This window comes from Myxocyprinus asiaticus, chromosome 34 (assembly GCF_019703515.2).
Source record: "Myxocyprinus asiaticus isolate MX2 ecotype Aquarium Trade chromosome 34, UBuf_Myxa_2, whole genome shotgun sequence".
In the NCBI taxonomy this organism is placed as follows: domain Eukaryota; kingdom Metazoa; phylum Chordata; class Actinopteri; order Cypriniformes; family Catostomidae; genus Myxocyprinus; species Myxocyprinus asiaticus.
Genome location: NC_059377.1, coordinates 3,469,638 through 3,490,180, shown reverse-complemented (window position 1 = coordinate 3,490,180; position 20,543 = coordinate 3,469,638). Strand labels below are relative to the sequence as shown.

General features: G+C 37.8%; 1 protein-coding gene across 2 annotated transcripts; it reads right to left on the bottom strand.

Moving 5' to 3' along the window:
- Positions 1 to 661: 661 nt before the first annotated feature.
- On the bottom strand, positions 662 to 20,110 carry LOC127425710 (nuclear inhibitor of protein phosphatase 1-like). 2 transcript variants are annotated; one of them, XM_051671963.1, is made up of 7 exons: positions 20,060 to 20,110; positions 19,489 to 19,549; positions 18,964 to 19,117; positions 17,013 to 17,230; positions 11,683 to 11,827; positions 9,680 to 9,744; positions 662 to 5,244 (listed from the first exon to the last, which is right to left on the bottom strand). In XM_051671963.1, the coding sequence occupies exons 1-7, from the start codon at positions 20,107 to 20,109 to the stop codon at positions 4,879 to 4,881; spliced, it is 1,059 nt and encodes a 352-aa protein (XP_051527923.1). In that variant the 5' UTR covers position 20,110; the 3' UTR covers positions 662 to 4,878. The 2 variants fall into 2 exon arrangements, with proteins under 2 accessions (XP_051527923.1, XP_051527924.1); XM_051671964.1 differs by lacking the exons at positions 17,013 to 17,230; positions 18,964 to 19,117; positions 19,489 to 19,549; positions 20,060 to 20,110 and adding an exon at positions 15,487 to 15,619.
- Between the last annotated feature and the right edge of the window lie 433 nt (positions 20,111 to 20,543).

Sequence of the window (20,543 nt, the reverse complement as noted above, 5' to 3'; positions counted from 1 at the left end):
TGGCACGTACAATCTTGAAGAGACAGAATTCCCACATGCAGCTCTTTCAAATCTTGACATATGCCCACAGCATGTATTATAGTGGCGATCGAAAGCACATTGGCAGCTTTGTCACACAGCACCCTCTAGTGGGAAAAAGCATCACTAACATCTTGTCTACAGTGAAAGCCATGATGGATTTCAATTGATGGAATCATTCCGAGCCGCCCAGCTCTCATAAATGTCACCCTGACAAGTGGTGATTCAAAACAACATAACTCACAGAGTAAAATTTCAACCACAGTCCTTCTGGAATTTGTAATGTACAGTAGGATAAAACGGTACAACATTTTATTTTCACCTGAAATAGCAACAAAATGCACCACAGCACTTTCCTAACACCTGATTGTTGCTATGCACTGCAAAATTGTCCTTTTTTTTTTTTAACTTGTAGGCAATAGTCTCTTCAATGGGTTGAACAGTTGTTTAAAGTGTTTTTGGATAATTTAGCTGAATCACAAAACAATGAAAAACTATATTTGCAAGAAATTTAAGTAGACAAAAAACTCCAAACAGCATGAATTGTGGAAAATTAGATGTGATCTAGGAGATTTTTTTGATATAGCTTTATACAGTGCATGTCATTCATGTCAAAAAAGATGGCGCTACTGTGAAAGGTCAAGTCATTTTTATTTGTATAGCACTTTTCACAATACACATCATTTCCAAGCAGCTTTACAGAAAATTATGCTGTAATATCTGTAATGTCTTAGAGTCATAACTGTGCAGTTTAAAAAAAAAAAAAAAAGAAAAGAAAAAAAAACATGATTGTAAATTGTGCCTTAAAATAAATAATTAAATAAGTAAATAATATTTGTGTTTAGACCCCCAGTGAGCAGGCTAAAGGTGTCCGTGTCAAGGAACACAAAACTCCATAAGATGTTGGTTAATGGAGAAAAATAACCTTGGGGGAAACCAGACTCTCTGTGGGGGCCAGTTCCCCTCTGACTAAACAGCATGAATATAATGCCAATATTAGTTATTTGTGTGCAGTGCAAGTCATGGTTTAAAAATAGTAAACTAAGTGTTAGGGGTCAATGTTTAAACAAAAAGATTTAGTATGAACTGTAAGATTAACGACTAAAGTTTTGAAGTCCATTCTGAATTAATTGCAGAAGTGCACACAGATGACTTGTCCTCTGTTATTTGGCTGATGAAGGCTTTAATTGGTAATTAATTTTTTATCTATGTATTTCATTCTTTGACCAATGTGATGCAGGCAGAGGTCAGTGAGGTGCATTGCAGTTCGACTGGAAGCTTGTGGCAGTTCATTTCCAGTGAAGTCCATCTTAAGTCCAAGTTTTAGGCAGTATCCAGTGAAGTATCCCATGTCTTAATGTTGGTGCTGACATCAGTTCATCCTCTGTGAAGTCCATCATAGTAGACTGAAGTGATATCTGGCTGGCACAGGCTGCAGTTAGTCGTCATCACTCGGCAACACATGTGAGTCGGACATCAGGCAGGACCAGAGCTGGATCTGGCAGGCTCTGGTAACCTCAGGATATGTATCCCGAGGTTAAGACAGGGAAACAAATAGAATAATATTATCTTAGATGCCATTCACTAAAAACCACATTATAGAATATGGGAAGTGTTTCCGATTCAGGCAGACCCAACTAATGCAGCATAACTATGAGTTGATGGATAAATTAGGTGTATGCCTGGCTGAAAATATGAGTCTTTAGTCTAGACTTAAACTGAGAGAGTGTGTCTGAGTCCTGAACCATGCGAGGAGTTAATAATATTAAGAAGAGGTTCTGAGATTACAGGAAACACCTCTTTTTAGAGCTCGGTCGGTATTGGGTCTAACATACATGTGGTTGCTTTAATTAGCATAGCAATTGCTCAATGAGTAAAGCAATATAGACATTTTTTTTTTTTTTACTTGTACCAGTCCTCAACTTAAAATCAATCTTCACCATTCACTATAATGTTAGCCACCAAAACTCCAACATAACAGAAACTCTTCTAAATAACACAAAACATTAAACATTAATGTCTCCCCCTTTACAGTCATCTTGCACAAAGACATATTATATAACACCTAATTTTAACATTTACTCTCCCTATCGAGTGCCATGCAAAGCATGCTGGGACATAGAAATCCCCTGCCCAGTTTCAGTTAAATTTAAGTTCCTGTTAATTTAAAGAGCCAAGTTCATTGAACTCAAAACAATTAAACAATTCAGGTCACTTAAAAGGTGTCAGTTTTGTGAACTCAAATGAAAAAGTTCTAAATACTCTTTAAGGTTAATTTATTTGAACTAATTAGTATGATTTAATTTATGCCTACACAAACACTTTGAGCATTAGGGCTTACAGTGAACAAATCGCTAAATCAGTTCATCGAAATTGTTCATTAAAACAAACAGTTCGAATGAACCAGTTTGCTAAAATGAGTTGGACTTCCCAACGCTAGTTCCAATGATACTGGATATTCTTTTCGGACTATTCTTTTACTAAAACTGTACTAAACACCTAATAATATAAGAGTTCTTATATAATATTTGAATGGTTATGAAAAGACAAAAGAGATTATATACACAAACTTGGTACAGAAAGTGGTTATTTTACATCCTTTTAATGTTTACTAGGTTTGAAATCTCGGTTTTCAGTTTCTTAACAGTCATTGCTTTCCCAAAGTATGCCGTTTTTGAGAGCGTTTTTGGTGTCTCCATTTTTGGTGGAAGGAAATGTTGTTTCAGTGTGGATGAGAAAAACTGACTAGTGTGGCCAAATTTGACCATATCAAAGGGGGAAATATTGCCTCCTAATGGCAAAGTTAATATCTGACACTGCTAGCAACCACCCATCATTGTGGCAGTGAGTTTTGTCCATTCAAACTCCACTCATATCTTCAGAAAATGAAAAACCTAGTTATCACTGCACTTCATCATTGACATACGTTTCGAGTAAGGAATACCGTTTATTAGACAAATAATCCAACAATGACAGGAATTCCTTTCATCTTTCCACGTTAAGTACTTTCATGTGTGCTTTCACTCACAATGGGCAGCAAGATCCATTCAGATAAAAAAATATATATAAAATGCTAACAAAACAGTTCACATTGCCTTGGAATTACAAGGCAATTCCCTGCGTTCAGATTACATAAATCGCACTGGTCTCATTCTGCACAATCGGGTCAGATGTATGAAGTTCAGTTTCAGTTTCTCTCTAGAAAACCAATACACAGCCACAGTATTTTGAAATATTTCCAAAAAAATGTCCTATGTGTACTACAAACACTCAGTCTCATAACACACAAACATGTTACTTGAACCTACAGCATTACGGTTTAGTAAGGTAACACTTGGTTGAGTTCAATGGTTTGGTTTGTACTTCAAATATTTAATACAAAAACATCTTAAACGTACAGTGAACATTTTTCCAGAGGAATAAGCTCTTAGGATTTTGAAAACCAAAGTATTAAATACATGATGTTGTTAAAATGCAATGGCTGCTATTTACCATTAGTGTGGCTGACAACAACTGCTTGTATATTTAACGTGAGTGAGAATACATTTACTCAATCACCTGCTGATATCTACTGAATATGGTCCAAGCTTTTTAAAGTGTGTTCCGGTCAGGAAAGCCTGAAACAACCAACTAGGATGAGGTGCAATTCATTCAAACATCACTTCATCCTTCCTGGATGAATCTCATGAAACCTGTCAAGATCAGGCTTAGAAGATCAACATGTCTGTTTTATATTTTAGCCCAATATCAAAAGAAATAAAGGTAACACTTTACAATAAGGTTCCATTTGTCAACACATTAGTTAATGCATTAGATATCATGAAATAACAATGAACGATGTTTTTAAACAGCTGTCAATGTTAATTGATAAAAAACATTTTTGTTGTTTATATTGCATAATCTAATGTTAACTTTATTCAATTCAAGCAAACATGGGGAGAACATGCAAACTCCACACAGAGAGGCTCAGTTGACCTGGGACCTTCTTGCTGTGAGGCCACAATGCTAACCACTGAGCCACCGTGCTGTTAATAATCGAACCTTATTGTAAAGTGTTAATGAAATAAGACATTATTTGCATAAACAAAAAGAGTTTTTGCATTGCAACATTGTAAATTATTTATAAATCAAGGCAATATTTTTGTACTGCCTTTAAGTTAAAAAAGTAATTCTCATTGTCGTGATGTGGAAAAAATAGTGATATATTTTTTAAATTGAAACCATTTATATTTTTTAGGCCACATCCAGACTAATCCGTTTTCAGTTTCCTAACGCCACAATTTTCCAAATTATACGGTAACGGAGAGCGGTTTCAAAACAATATTTATGGTTGAGCAAAACGCCATTCTAGTTCAGATGTGAGGCATAATAGTAGTGAAATTAATGCTTTTTCAAAGGTCGTTTTGACTTTATGCAGATTCTTTTTTTAAATGTCACATTTTTACTGTATACAGTAATAAAATTAGATTTCTTTAATAAGTATTGAGGGATATGTGCTTAATTATTAGGAAAATAATGTTGAACTGCAAAAAATCCTATGTAAAAAATAAGCTTTATTTTCTTTATGCAAAATATAATTTCTTATTTTTCTTTTCTTCTGATTTTGGACCTGATTTTCACCAAATTCCAGAAACAACCACAGTTTTTGTAGTGTCCACTGCAGATGACTCACCTTTTCAAAATCTCTACTGTAATGCCTTAACAGGTAACATTTAAGTATCTAATCTGTTAAAAATATGTTGCATGGAAACAATATCCTCAAATAAAAAGTACTCCAAACTCCAAAGCAGATATTTGAAATAGTCATCTTCAGCTCTGTTGTTTGTAGGATCTGGCTGTCCTGTTTTACAGTTAAACATGTTAAATCAGCAGGGAAGGAGTGGGCTTTTTGCCAGGCCACGCCTCCTTGGCGTATTTTTTCTTGCGTGGCTCATTGAGGGGTTCGGCCGAGTAGGGTCCAGGAGCGGGAGTGGGGTTGAGCATAGCAGGGGGCTGCACTGCAGCGGGCAAGAGATCGACCTCTGGGGCGGGGTTAGGGAAGGGCAGAGGCATCCCGCCCAACATGGCAGAAGACCCGCCACCCTGAGCTCCACCCACTTGTCCACCTGCCTCATGACTGGTGGGCGGTAAGTCACCGTAGAGCCCAGCGCTGAGAGGGAAGTTCTGTAACCGGCGTCCTACGATGTCGTCCAGTCCCAATGTACCATGAGCCTCCAGTTTCTTCTTCTGTGGTAGATACGTGAAAGAGTGACAGTATTTTAGTAGGGAATCAAAAAACAGTTCTTGAAAAACTACTGGAATCAAAAGTTTTATTACATTAAATTTCATTAACAGTTATTAAACATCTGCATTCTTTCCCCAGTGCTGTGAAATACAATCCTTTTATATTGTGTTGTTTAATGGTTGCATGTCACAAGCAGCATACAAACGACCAGTGCAGTATGATTCGCAAACTAATGACTCTTATAAGCCGGTTATTTTTAATGAATTGGTCAAAATGAGTGTCAGTTGGAGTGGTTAAAAAAAATTATAGGCTTCCAATATTTTTGGACAAATTATTTTCCAAGAGCTTTCCAGTCATTTGTAATTGCTGGATAAGGTTTTTGTTTTAATCAATTTTGATTCAGAAGAGTTCAGTAAGGAATTTTTAAGATTTGTGAACCGATTTGGCCAACTCATTCAAAAGAACCGATTCTTAAGAACAATTAACTCACCAAAAAGATTTATTTTACACAAGAGCAATATGTAGCTGATAAAATATTTGAGTCAAGTATAAATAGACAAAATCATATACATAAAAATACGCCATGGGTTTTAAGTTTGTTTTTTAGGGCTGTCAATCGGTAACTTTTAAATCGAATTAATTACATGGTATGCCAATTAATGAATCAAATTAATCACATATATATTTGCTAAGAAAGACCTTCAAATAACAATAATTCAATTGATAATTACTAAAAAATTACAAATACTTACATTTAAATAATTATAAATAAAATACAGAAAATATTCGAAAAAATAATACAGATAATTCAAATGCATTACATTATTGTGGCACACGAGTAAAGCATTAAAAAGACGGTAACACTTTACAATAATGTTTTATTTGTTAACAGCATTAGTTAACATGAACTAACAATGAACAATACTGTTACAGCATTTATTATATTTATAATATATACAAATACATTTTTAAAATCAAAAGTTGTTTGTTATCATTAGTTAATGATAACAAACATGAACTAACAATGAACAATTTATTATTAAGTATTTTTATTAACATTTACAAAGGCGAATAAATGCTGTAAAAAAAATATTGTTTATTGTTTGTTCATGATACCTAATGCATTAACTAATATTAATGAATAGAACCTTTTTGTAATTCAAAAAGTGGCTTTAGAATGCAATATATTGTTTATTTCCATATTATTGAACATAAGACTCATTGGCCTACAGTTCACAGCAATCCATTTCGCAATTAAATTAGTCTTGATTCCGTCACGTCATAAACACTCCGTTTTTAGGTCGCAGTGTCAAGTTAAACGAAGCTCGTTTTGTCTGCTCTCTGTGAGTGTGGTTTGTTCTCTGTATAAGCTGTGCTGCCTATACAGCTGGAGTTTTGCTTACTGCCCCCTGGAGAAAAAGGTGGAACTACAAGCTTGAATTACAGTCTGGGGATATGAATAATTGCTTTAAATTTTTTAATGCCTGATTTTTTTATATAATTAATTGCACTGAATATACGCTTTAAATAGACAGCACTATTTTTTTTTCTATAGCTTTTCCAGTCTTGAAAAATACTTTTAAAGCTGCACTACGTAAGATTTTTTTTAATTAAAAATGAACAAATTGCCATTATTGATTGATTACATAAACAATCAGTGTTCAAAATAATGTCCTTACCTTACCCCGATTCACTACGATAAGCCTATACAAATTATTTGTATTTTGAGCTGTCGGGTCAGATTTGGCGCAAAATCGCTGGCTTATGTCATTCATCCTTGCGTCATTACATCATGTCCGTAAACACAGGAAAGAAGTACCAGTTGTCTCGTGTTCTGGCTGGAGAAACTACGCTGTTCAGTTCGGTCTGTCACATTCACAGAGTTCAGGCTGGATAGATGTTTATCTGTTATCCGTTTGGCGAAGTTGTTTACCTGCTATAATGCTTTGAATTGTATACAGTATGTTGTCTGGTAGGGTTGTCATGCTTTTATGAATCGAACATTACTTGTGCGTTTACCGATCGCGATCCGTTGTCAGGGGAAGTTACTGTGCATGTTTACTAATATGTATGACTTCTGAAATTGACTTCTTGTACATATTATTTTCATGTTTAATAAAGTATATTTTATCCCCATTATTGCTCATTTTGTTTTTAGTTTACAGTGTTATTAGGCTTACAATTTCACTTGCTTCACTTGTTCAGTTTGTTCAGTTTTTCGTTTTAATCACGGTTTTAGTCTTTTGACAAAAAAGTCCTTTAAAAAGTCAATATTTCGTTGTGTTATATTCATTCATTTTAGTCAGTTTGACAAAAATGACAAAAGTTTAGTCAAGGAAAATAATATATTTTACTTGATGTGCAAATTGGACAAAAAGTGTCAAACTGTAACAGACCAAACTTTAATCAAATATTTAGAAAATAAATTAAACATTTTTTAATGTAAACGTATTAAACATACAGTATAAATGTACATACTGTCCTTGTGGTGAAAAACCTGAGCTCCTGAAATAATAATGAATAGACTGAAGTATTAGCTACTTTTGAGAAGTTAGCCTGTATTCTAAATTGTTCATGATTTAGAGAATTATTAGTTTTCTGTGAAAAGATATACATTGCGTGTAGCGTGTTTCTTATGGAAACAGTGTATTCACAATGCAAGTTACGCAATGCAAATGCATATTCTGACTAGCGCATCATTTAATTCAAGTTCAAATGTTCATTCGTTTCGTTGTGCAGATGTAAGTTGCTCCATAAATGTTGTGGATATATTGATGAATCTCATGTATAAATAGGATGCGTTTGAATGAGGTATTTACCCCGTTTTCAAGCGGTTCATTTTGCCGGTGTTAGCGCAGAGAAATGCCCAATATCTAATATCTTCATCTATTTACAGATTCTCAAGATGTTTCTTCTGTTTATATCTTGCAGTATAATTTGTATCACCATATTTTCATCAACAGTATACTTTAATAAAATCATTTAATAATCTTCATGATGCACCATTTTCGTCTCTTCATTATCGCTGACGAATTCAAAAAACCTTTCGTCAACAAACATTTTCATCATTGATTTCGTTGACAAGATTAATAATGTATATTGAACTTGAATCAGCAGTATCACGAGTTTCACCTCTTAAATTGATAATACAAAACAAACATTAATAGTCGATAAAACACTTGAATAATCATATTAAAATATACTTGTAACTGGTGGTGTTTCAGGAGAGTCCCCTGTTTTTTACTGTTGATTCTTCAGCATCTTGCACAGGACTGCTGCATTTTTAGACACTGTGTCAAGTTAAAAAGAACTTCAAATTTAAAAAACACATGTCGAGACACCTGTTTCATTTATTGCACTGCGTCTATCATCTTGTTTTTAGTGCATGTGTCACAAAGATTCGAAGTTGTGAAGTTCAGGCTGTAAAAGACTTCCTTTGACTTACATTGTTACACATGATTCCAGATTTTTCTGCACCAAGCAAAGTTTTGGCACTTGATAAACAATAAGCAAATGTTTTTCCCTTCTGCTCTGGTGTGCCGAGGGGCAGCCGTAACTTGTTAACACTATGTATAATGTTACTATACTGTTTTAAATGTTGCCTATGATGCTTACATAAAATATAGCTTATTGCAACAATACTTGCTTGGAGAAGAAATTATAAAGAGAGTGAGCGATTTTGGGTTCGGGCTTAAAATCTGACGGATACCATTCGGGTCGTGTAGTGTTTGCTCATAAGGTCTCGGGCATGGGTTGGGATTCGTTTTAAGGCCCGTGCAGACCTCTAATCCTCAAGTTATACCTTTATCATATCCAACTCAAAATAAACCATGAATTGTACTGTGTTCTATGTGTTAAGGTTTGTGAGATTTAAATCAGTGCAGTCCTGACATGTTGTTTACATGTCAATATGTAGTTCAAGATACATATTCAGAACAGGTTTATTGTAATAAATATGATTACCAAACAGTCTTTTTGTTTAGCATGCATGTATATACAAAATATAATATAGTTAGGATCAATTATTTGGTGATTCCTTGAAAGTACTAAAAGAATCATTAATGGAATCCTTAAAGAACCAGAACTGCTATGTGGAATTGGAATTCACAACATGAATTAAATTTGTAATTATTCACATCCATAGTTCTGTAGCATGGAGTTGAAACACACTCTCTGAACAGGAAGACTACTGCAAAGAAAGATGACCAGAGGCCTGAGTACAGACAGGTAAGGGCAGGGGATAGTATCTTTACATTAGGAGCGAGAAATTACGTTACTGAGGCAGCCTTTTAGAAACCATTATTCCCACATTATACAATTTCCTGTTTGTGAGCCATGCAACAAACAACTTTAATTGCATCGCGAGAACGTCAGTTCTCAAATCCATTAAAATCAATGCAGACACTGTGAAACAATGGAGGAGGCCAATGAGTTTACCTTAATGGGGACCACAGCTGTCTGCACCATGTTTCTGAAGCGCCCTACAGAGGGGTCGACATCCTCTGTGAAAAGAGAAGAGCTACTGAACACTGCTACAAGTCATAACATGACAAAGAATGAGAAGAGACTGTAGGAATTTGGAGTAACAGCAGAAAGATGGAAGACTTCCATCGGAATACTACCATAAAGCACAGTATATACTGTATACTATTTTTTTTAAATGTTCAAAAATGTACATTTTCGTACATTCACTTTCTATACATACAGGTGCATCTCAATAAATTAGAATGTCGTGGAAAAGTTCATTTATTTCAGTAATTCAACTCAAATTGTGAAACTCGTGTATTAAATAAATTCAATGCACACAGACTGAAGTAGTTTAAGTCTTTGGTTCTTTTAATTGTGATGATTTTGGCTCACATTTAACAAAAACCCACCAATTCACTATCTCAAAAAATTAGAATACATCATAAGACCAATAAAAAAAAACATTTTTAGTGAATTGTTGGCCTTCTGGAAAGTATGTTCATTTACTGAATATGTACTCAATACTTGGTAGGGGCTCCTTTTGCTTTAATTACTGCCTCAATTCGGCGTGGCATGGAGGTGATCAGTTTGTGGCACTGCTGAGGTGGTATGGAAGCCCAGGTTTCTTTGACAGTGGCCTTCAGCTCATCTGCATTTTTTGGTCTCTTGTTTCTCATTTTCCTCTTGACAATACCCCATAGATTCTCTATGGGGTTCAGATCTGGTGAGTTTGCTGGCCAGTCAAGCACACCAACACCATGGTCATTTAACCAACTTTTGGTGCTTTTGGCAGTGTGGGCAGGTGCCAAATCCTGCTGGAAAATGAAAGCAGCATCTTTAAAAAGCTGGTCAGCAGAAGGAAGCATGAAGTGCTTCAAAATTTCTTGGTAAACGGGTGCAGTGACTTTGGTTTTCAAAAAACACAATGGACCAACACCAGCAGATGACATTGCACCCCAAATCATCACAGACTGTGGAAACTTAACACTGGACTTCAAGCAACTTGGGCTATGAGCTTCTCCACCCTTCCTCCAGACTCTAGGACCTTGGTTTCCAAATGAAATACAAAACTTGCTCTCATCTGAAAAGAGGACTTTGGAACACTGGGCAACAGTCCAGTTCTTCTTCTCCTTAGCCCAGGTAAGACGCCTCTGACGTTGTCTGTGGTTCAGGAGTGGCTTAACAAGAGGAATACGACAACTGTAGCCAAATTCCTTGACACGTCTGTGTGTGGTGGCTCCTGATGCCTTGACCCCAGCCTCAGTCCATTCCTTGTGAAGTTCACCCAAATTCTTGAATTGATTTTGCTTGACAATCCTCATAAGGCTGCGGTTCTCTCGGTTGGTTGTGCATCTTTTTCTTCCACACTTTTTCCTTCCACTCAACTTTCTGTTAACATGCTTGGATACAGCACTCTGTGAACAGCCAGCTTCTTTGGCAATGAATGTTTGTGGCTTACCCTCCTTGTGAAGGGTGTCAATGATTGTCTTCTGGACAACTGTCAGATCAGCAGTCTTCCCCATGATTGTGTAGCCTAGTGAACCAAACTGAGAGACCATTTTGAAGGCTCAGGAAACCTTTGCAGGTGTTTTGAGTTGACTATCTGATTGGCATGTCACCATATTCTAATTTTTTGAAATAGTGAATTGGTGGGTTTTTGTTAAATGTGAGCCAAAATCATCACAATTAAAAGAACCAAAGACTTAAACTACTTCAGACTGTGTGCATTGAATTTATTTAATACACGAGTTTCACAATTCGAGTTGAATTACTGAAATAAATGAACTTTTCCACGACATTTTAATTTATTGAGATGCACCTGTATATTCATACAAAATGTATTGTCTTAAAAAGGAAATGAAAAAGTTAGCACATTCAGTAGACACCTGTACAAGTAAAGGATGTTAGCAACTATATTTTTTAAAACAGTGTACTGCTCCTATATGACCATCTGGTTAGTCTGTGTAGTGTACCAGGGTTGATGATCTCCTCCTCTTCACTGAAGGACACTCGTGAGCTCCTCCTCCTCCTCTTGGGTCTCTGGATCTCCAGGTTTCCCTCCTCGATGGTGAGCGTGGAGATGCGCTTGTTATGAGCCGTGTTGAACTCTGTCAGGTTCTGTGTTAAATTAATACCATCAGATTAAAGGATGTCCACTCTGCTTTGAGTTCACACATACTTTTTCAGTGGGGTCATTTTCCTTTCTCTTTTGAGATGTGCAGTTGTGCTCAAGGATTTTTGGTTTACTTGCTAATAATTGTCTAAAGCAACGTTCTTTATTTCCTTTTCAATGATTCGATGCCATGAACCTCACAAACAGGACTAACAAACAAACACATTCAGGGACACTACTGAAAATGAGTGGTTACACTGATTAGTGAATCAGATTTGCAGAAACCCTGAGTCTGTGTGAACTAGTAGTGGGTCACATGACATCAGCTGCACTTGTTCTATACATGGTGACATCAGGAGGAAGAATTCTCTGTCCAAAAACTGTCACAGTGTTTTTATATGCCATTATTTTGATTAATAAACTTTAACAGACAAATATATTTGGAATAACGTGAAAATGAAAAGTGAACACGGAGAGCTTTGCATTTACAAAGCACGTTGGAAGCAAGATGGTCTGAGTTTGTTTAAAAAGTTGTGTATTGTCTAATCAATGCTGTACTTGTCTGGCACAACAATACAATGTATATTAATTATGTGAATTATATTTATTCTGTATACAGTTGTGACGAGGAGGGTGGCGGGGCCGGGCCGTGACTACGCACGCCCGGCCCCCAGTTGGGCTAATCAGCCGAAGAGAGGGATAAATGCAGCGGAACGCAGCAGTTCGGGAGAGAGAGAGCCACACACAGCTGCCGTGTGTGTGTTTGTGTTTTGTGTATTTTTGTTTAATTAAATATTATTTTGACTGTTCAGCCAGTTCCCACCTCCTCCTCTGCCATCCTTACATTGTTACATTGGTGCCGAAGCCCGGGAAGTTGGAGGGATGTCCTCGCCACTGCCATCCACCCAAAGGAGCAGCCGCGGCCATCCGCTGGGTGACGGAGGAGTTGCTACCGACCGCCTGGACGCGGAGGAACGGCCGCCATCCGCAAGGGGAAGGGGGGCTCGCTGCCGGCCACCTGGAGCGGTGGAGCCGCTGCCAGGGGTGGAGGAGTTCCCTACCGGCCGCAAAAACGCGGAGGGGCGTTCCATCCGCCAGGGGTCGGAGGACTGGCTCCGGTCCGCCCGGAAAGGAGCGGCTGTTGTCTGCCAGAGGGTGGAGGAGTGATCGAGGACCAGGCAACAGCGTGTCTGGGAACCAGCTGAACAGTCAAAATAATATTTAATAAGAACTTAAAAAGACACAGAACACAAACGCACACACTGCAGCTGCGTGTGGCTCTCTCTCTCCCGAACTGCCACGATCCACTGCATTTATCCCTCTCCTCGGCTGATTAGCCCAACTGGGGGCCAGGCGTGCATAGTCACGGCCCGGCCCGGCCCCACCCTCCTCCTCGTCACAACAGTATATACACTTACCAACCACTTTATTAGGAACACCTGTACACCTATTTATTCATGCGATTATCTACAGTAATCAACCAATCATGAGGCAGCAGTGCAATGCATAAAATCATGGAGATACAGGTCAGGAGCTTCAGTTAATGTTCACATCAACCATCAGAATGGGGAAAAAATGTGATCTCAGTGATTTGGACCGTGGCATGATTGTTGGTGCTAGATGGGCTGGTTTGCGTATTTCTGTAATTGCTGATCTCCTGAGATTTTCACACACAACAGTCTCTAGAATTTACTCCGAATGGTGCCAAAAACAAAAAACATCTAGTGAGCGGCAGTTCTGTGGATGGAAACGCCTTGTTGATGGGAGAGGTCAATGGAGAATGGCCAGACTGATTTGAGCTGACAAAGGCTACAGAAACTCAGAAAAACCCCTCTATACAATTGTGAGCAGAGTAGCATCTCACAACATGTCGAAACTTGCGGCGGATGGGCAACAACAGTAGAAGACCACGTCGGGTTCCACTTCTGTCAGCCAAGAACAGAAAGCTGAGGCTGCAGTGGGCACAGGCTCACCAAAAATGGACAGTTAAAGACTGGAAAAGCATTGCCTGGTCTAATGAATCTCGATTTCTGTTGAGGTACACAGACGGTTGGCCCATTGCTGCCTCAGTTTCTGTTCTTGGCTGACAGAAGTGGAACCCGACGTGGTCTTCTGCTGTTGTAGCCCATCCGCCTCAAGGTTCAATGTGTTGTGCATTTTGAGATTAAATTCTGCTCACTTCAATTGTATTTGGATGTTTCTTGTTTTTGGCACCATTCTGAGTAAACTCTAGAGACTTTTGTGCGTGAAAATCCCAGGAGATCAGCAGTTACAGAAATACTCAAACCCGCCCATCTGGCACCAACAATCATCCTTGCAATTATCTAATTAGCCAATCATATGGCAGCAGTGCAGTGCATAAAATTATGCAGACACAATGTTCACATCAACCATCAGAATAGGGAAAAATGTGAACTCGGTGATTTGGATCGTGGCATGATTGTTGGTGCCAGACGGGCTGGTTTGAGTATTTCTGTAACTGCTGATCTCCTGGGATTTTCACGCACAACAGTCTCTAGAATTTACTCTGAATGGTGCCAAAAACAAAAAAACATCCAATGAGTGGCAGTTCTGTGGACGGAAATGCCTAGTTTTTTTTTTATTTTGTTTTTTTTATCCCCTTTTCTCCCAATTTGGAATGCCCAATTCCCACTACTTAGTAGATCCTCGTGGTGGCACGTTACTCACCTCAATCCGGGTGGCTGAGGACAAGTCTCAGTTGCCTCCGCTTCTGAGACCATCAATCCGCTTATCTTATCACGTGGCTCGTCATGCATGACATCACGGAGACTCCGCATGTGGAGGCACATGCGACTCTCCGCGATCCACACACAACTTACCACGCGCCCCATTGAGAGCAAGAACCACTAATCGTGACCCTGAGGAGGTTACCCCATGTGACTCTACCCTCCCTAGCAACCGGGCCAATTTGGTTGCTTAGGAGACCTGGCTGGAGTCACTCAGCACACCCTGGATTCGAACTTGCGACTCCAAGGGTGGTAGTCAGCGTCAATACTCGCTGAGCTACCCAGGCCCCCCTGGAAATGCCTTGTTGATGAAAGATGTCAACAGAGAATGGCCAGACTGGTTCGAACTGACAAAGTCTATGGTAACTCAGATAACCGCTCAGTACAATTGTGCTGAGAAGTATAGCACCTCAGAATGCTATTCTGAAATGTGGGTTGGTGCTGTTTTGGCAGCATGAGGGGAACCTACACAATATTAGGCAGGTGGTTTTAATGTTGTGGCTGATCGGTGTATACATATATATATATATATATATATATATATACACACAGATGAAGTCAGAAATGTACATACACTTAGGCTGAAGTCATTAAAACTCATTTTTTTAACCACTCCACAGATTTCATATTAGCAAACTATATTTTTGGCAAGTCGTTTAGGACATCTACTTCATGTATGACACAAGTAATTTTTCCAACAATTGTTTACAGACAGATTGTTTCACATTTAATTGACTATCACTATTCCAGTGGGTCAGAAGTTAACACACACTAAGTTAACTGTGCCGTTAAGCAGCATGGAAAATTCCAGAAAATGATGTCAAGCCTTTAGACAATTAGCTTCTGATAGGATAACTGGAGTCAGTTGGAGGTGTACTGAATTGGAGGTGTACCTGTGGATGTAATTTAAGGCCTACCTTCAAACTCAGTGCCTCTTTGCTTGACATCATGGGAAAATCAAAAGAAATCAGCCAAGACCTCAGAAAACAAATTGTGGACCTCCACAAGTCTGGTTCATCCTTGGGAGCAATTTCCAAATGCCTGAAGGTACCACATTCATCTGTATAAACAATAGTACACAAGAATAAACATCATGGGACCACAAAGCCATCATACCACTCAGGAAAGAGATGCATTCGGTCTCCTAGAGATTAACGTAGTTTGGTGCGAAAAGTGCAAATCAATCCCAGAACCACTGCAAAGGACCTTGTGAAGATGCTGGAGGAAACAGGTAGACAAGTATATAAATCCACAGTAAAACAAGTCCTATATTGACATAACCTGAAAGGCTGCTCAGCAAGGAAGAAGCCACTGCTCCAAAACTGCCATAAAAAAGCCAGACTACAGTTTGCAAGTGCACATGGGGACAAAAATCTTACTTTTTGGAGAAATGTCCTCTGGTCTGATGAAACAAAAATTAAACTTTTTGGCATAATGACCAACGTTATGTTTGGAAGAAAAAGGATGAGGCTTGCAAGCCGAAGAACACCATCCCTACCATGAAGCATGGGGGTAACCCCATCATGTTGTGGGGGTGCTTTGCTGCAGGAGGGACTGGTGCGCTTCACAAAATAGATGGCATCAAGAGGAAGGAAAATTATGTGGAAAAATTGAAGAAACATCTCAAGACATCAGCCAGGAAGTGAAAGCTTGGCTGCAAATGGGTCTTCTTCCAAATGGATAATGACCCCAAGCATACCTCCAAAATTATGGCAAAATGGCTTAAGGACAACAAAGTCAAGGTATTGGAGTGGCCAGCACAAAGCCCTGACCTCAATCCGACAGAAGATTTGTGGGCAGAACTGAAAAAGCATGTGCGAGCCAGGAGGCCTACAAACCTGACTCAGTTACACCAGTTCTGTCTGGAGGAATGGGCCAAAATTCCAGCAGCTTATTGTGAGAAGCGTGTGGAAGGCTACCCAAAATGTTTGACTCAAGTTAAACAATTTAAAGGCAATGCTACCAAATACTAACAAAGTGTATGTAAACTTCTGACCCACTGGGAATGTGATGAAAGAAATAAAAGCTGAATTAAATCATTCTCTCTACTATTATTCTGACATTTCACATTCTTAAAATAAAGTAGTGATCCTAACTGACCTAAGACAGGTAATGTTTTCTACGATTAAATGTCAGGAATTGTGAAAAACTGAGTTTAAATGTATTTGGCCAAGGTTTATGTGAACTTCTGACTTCAACTAAACATATAATTACATTTTATATATAATTTTTTTACATTATTTAATCACAAATGCTAGAAAAACGCACTGTCACACTGTACAGCGTTTTCATTTACATAAAGTAACCATTGTCCCGCCAAGTAGTCCACTAATTTTCTGAATGATTAGTCAAACAGTAAAAACGAGTAGCTGTGCAAGCCCTACCTACCACCTACTAAAATTCATCAGATGGTCTGTTAGCCCATTAACACACACACACACACCTCGAGCTCTGTTTCTTCCTCTGGCAGTCCCAGTAACCCCTTGAGCTCCTCATCCTCCACTCCTTTACTGTCTCCTGCAGCAGAGCTACTCTGTGTCTGTGGTTTCTCTCTCAGCGTGTACACTCGCGTCGATGCTCCAAACGACATGGTCGAGTCGATCGGCACCTGCTGTGGTTTGTGAGGCTCAAGGCGAATTCTGCCCAGAAATGTGCCATGGGCTGAAGCGAAGAGAGATGAAGATCATGAAAACGGCACCAATGCTTCACATGTACTTTAGATATCAAGCATTATTAAATCAACTAAATCAATGTTGAATAATTCTGTTCTGATTAGCACTGCACTTCCATGGTATCTGGGTGAACCTTAAGGAATCTTATGGAACCTGTCAAGAACATGTGCAGGTCATATTTCACACCAAAATCAAAACAAAGATATAAGAAATTTGATTTTTTTTAATTAAATAAATGATGCCTGTTTTAAGGACCCTATTACTGTTCAGTTAAGCTCAATTAACAGCATGTGTGACAAAGTTGATTACCACAAAAATATTTATTGACTCGCCTCCTGTTTATTTAAAAAAAGAAGCAAAAATTGCAGTACAATGGAAGTAAATGTGGCCAGTCCATAAATGCTAAATACGCATCGTTTTAAAAGTACAGCCTCAAGAAGTAAACACACATGTTAATATGATTTCAGTGTGATAAAATCGCTTAGTGACAACAAATTATCATGACTACAAAACCCTGTAATTCTGGTATTGGATATAACTTTACACAGATAAGGTTAGTAAGCGATTTTATCACACAAAAATCATGTTAACACATATAATGCTTACATTTTGTGGCTATAGAACGCAACAGTGACCGCCCACTTTTCAGCCATCTGGGTCCCGGAAGTATTTTCCCCTTTCATTTCTTCCATAGACTTTTAATAAAATCCTTCATTGAAATGGAAAAAATCCTGCACACTACCCTGGCTTGCAAAGAGTATCAAAATCTTTTCAGCAACTTTTCGGTCACTCAACCTTAAAATAAAAAAATATATAAAAATAAAAATTTGAATATGGTCGGCACAGCCATTGACCAGGAAAATGAAAAAAATGGCACTTTGTGTCAAAAAGGTTGCCGACCCCTGGTCTACGGGATATAAATGAATGGGATTTTTACTTCCGGAACCAGACTTTTGAAACAGTATGTATTTTAATGTTTATGTACTGGCCTCATTCACTTAAGTGCCTTAAACTGTAACTTCAATTTTTGCTTCTTTTTTTATAAACGAGGGACGTCTTTTTTTTTGGGGGGGGGGGGGGGGGTAATCAACGTTATGCCACAATTGCTTTTGATTGAGCTTAACTTCCTTAAAAAAAAAAAAAAAACTCATTTTACAGTATTACATTTTAATTTTTCAGCCCTGCTGTATGGTGTTTTAATAACCATTAGTAACCATTGTCCTGCCAAGTAGTCCACTAATTTTCAGAATGATTAGTCAAACAGTATTTTCATTTCAGTTAAGCATTTGATCCCTCAATTCTAATTACCGTAATGCAGAAAAGTTAAAGTTGTTACTGTAACGCAGGAAATATAATAAAATTGTATTAAAATTATCTAAAGTATTTATACATCAAAGTAGTATTTGGGATGTGTGTAACTGTCGTAAAAATGTCACAATGTAAAAAATCTTAATGATCCTAAATTAAGGCTTCTTTTTCTTTTATGCAACATAATTAAGTACTTTTTTTTTTTTTTCGATCTTGGGATGAAATGACCCAGACATGTTCTTTACAGGGTTCATGAGATTCACCTATAAAATTATAATGGAGAAAAAAAAAAAAACTCCACAGCTATTGCTCATCTACAATAAATACATCTTCTTGTCAAATCATGTCTGATTTGAACAGAGCAAACAAATAATAAATGTGTTTTTTGTAATAGTTCTGCAGGGCTGCACTCACTGCTGTTGAGGTCGATGAGAAAGACTCTCTTGAGGTGTCTGTGGTAAACCAGCGCTGCATGAACACGCGAGCAGGACTGATGGTCTATTGTGAAGTCACAGTGATCAGGATTCCTCCCAAACAGATAGAACTTCTTTTCATCGATGATCAGCTTCTGCAGACCATAAGAAGTGTGTAATATCTGGGTTATTATTTATGACATCTACAACATTGGCATATTTCAATACAGCTTATTACTTTATTCATGGGGTAATTACAGCACACATAGACATAAACTATATTCAGAACAAGCCAAATCTTTTACTTGACACATTATCTGATCGATCAGCCAAAAGTTACGAATTTTTTTTATCTAAATATATATGTCAAATGATAGATTTTGGATTAATTTTTTTTATTATTATTATATGCAGTATATACTGCAGTAACTGTACAGTACAAACATACCTAAAGCGGTGTTAGGTCAAAGTTCAAGGGTCAAAAATCTCCCCATATGAAATGACTGTTCATTTAAACAGGTCTTACCTCTATTAATTTGTCTCCTTTAACAACATCCAGATGGAGGCCAGGTGGAGGCTTTCCCGCCCTGAGATAACATTAAATACACATAATAAAACAATTCATTCATTTAATTAATCTGCTGACTATTAGGATGCGCCATAAATATGCTCCATGCAAAAATAGAGGTGTGCATTTCACAGTAAGATTCAGTCGTGTTATGGATTAAGGCTTCGTTGAAAATGCTTCCTGTAAATGAGAATATTACTATTCAATAAAATCAGATCAGTCATTATGATTAATGTGTGTTCATGTTCTACACTAAATAATGGAATCCACAAAGCACCACTTAAATACACCTGAAAATATATTATAAATCTGACATAAAGAAACCGAAGACAAATTCTTAACAGAATATATGAAGTAAAAAATGAATGAGCCATGCATGCTTTTATTGCAGGTGTGTATTAAGTTACTGTACACGCCTATACACAATAATTATCTTCGTGCAGTTGGTATTCATTTATCAGTTCCACACACATGCATGCAGTACTTTTATTTTCTGTACAATAATATAGTGATAAAATCCTCGTCTCACCATGTCGGACAGTCAAAGCCAGCAATGTTTGTGCTTGCGCTCACCGCCATTTTGCACTGTGACGCGGAATGTTGGGAAGGTAGCGGAAGTCGCTAAGGATTATGGGATTTGTAGTTTCAAACGCGCACTGAACGCCTCATGCAGTTCATGTGCTAAGCTAACTATTTGAAAGCATTTTGTAGATTTTTTTTTAATAATTATGCCTTCAGCTTTTATGACCTCTTTTCTTTTATGATTAATAGAGAGACTATATGGAATGTTTGTTATGAAAAATGTAAACGATACTCGAGCACCATTTAGGCTTCTTCAGCTGCCCACACAGGTGGAACCCTCTGAAGATCCTCCTGACACCCTTTAAAAGAGCCCAAGATATCATATTTATATGCTCAAGGAATTTCAAAATATGTTCCAAGAGCCTCGAAGCCTTTGCTTTGTGATGGGGTTACTGACGGAACTGTTGACAGTCCTTAAAGAGTTCTTGTAG

Bases quoted from the DNA above. Each gene is read 5' to 3' on its own strand.
- LOC127425710 (XM_051671963.1), bottom strand. From the start codon at position 20,109: ATGGCGGTGAGCGCAAGCACAAACATTGCTGGCTTTGACTGTCCGACA. The intron at 19,118-19,488 runs GTAAGACCTGTT...TATGGTCTGCAG, and splicing joins AAGGAGACAAATTAATAGAG to AAGCTGATCATCGATGAAAA. The intron at 5,245-9,679 runs GTAAACTCATTG...TATCTACCACAG, and splicing joins CAGCTGTGGTCCCCATTAAG to AAGAAGAAACTGGAGGCTCA.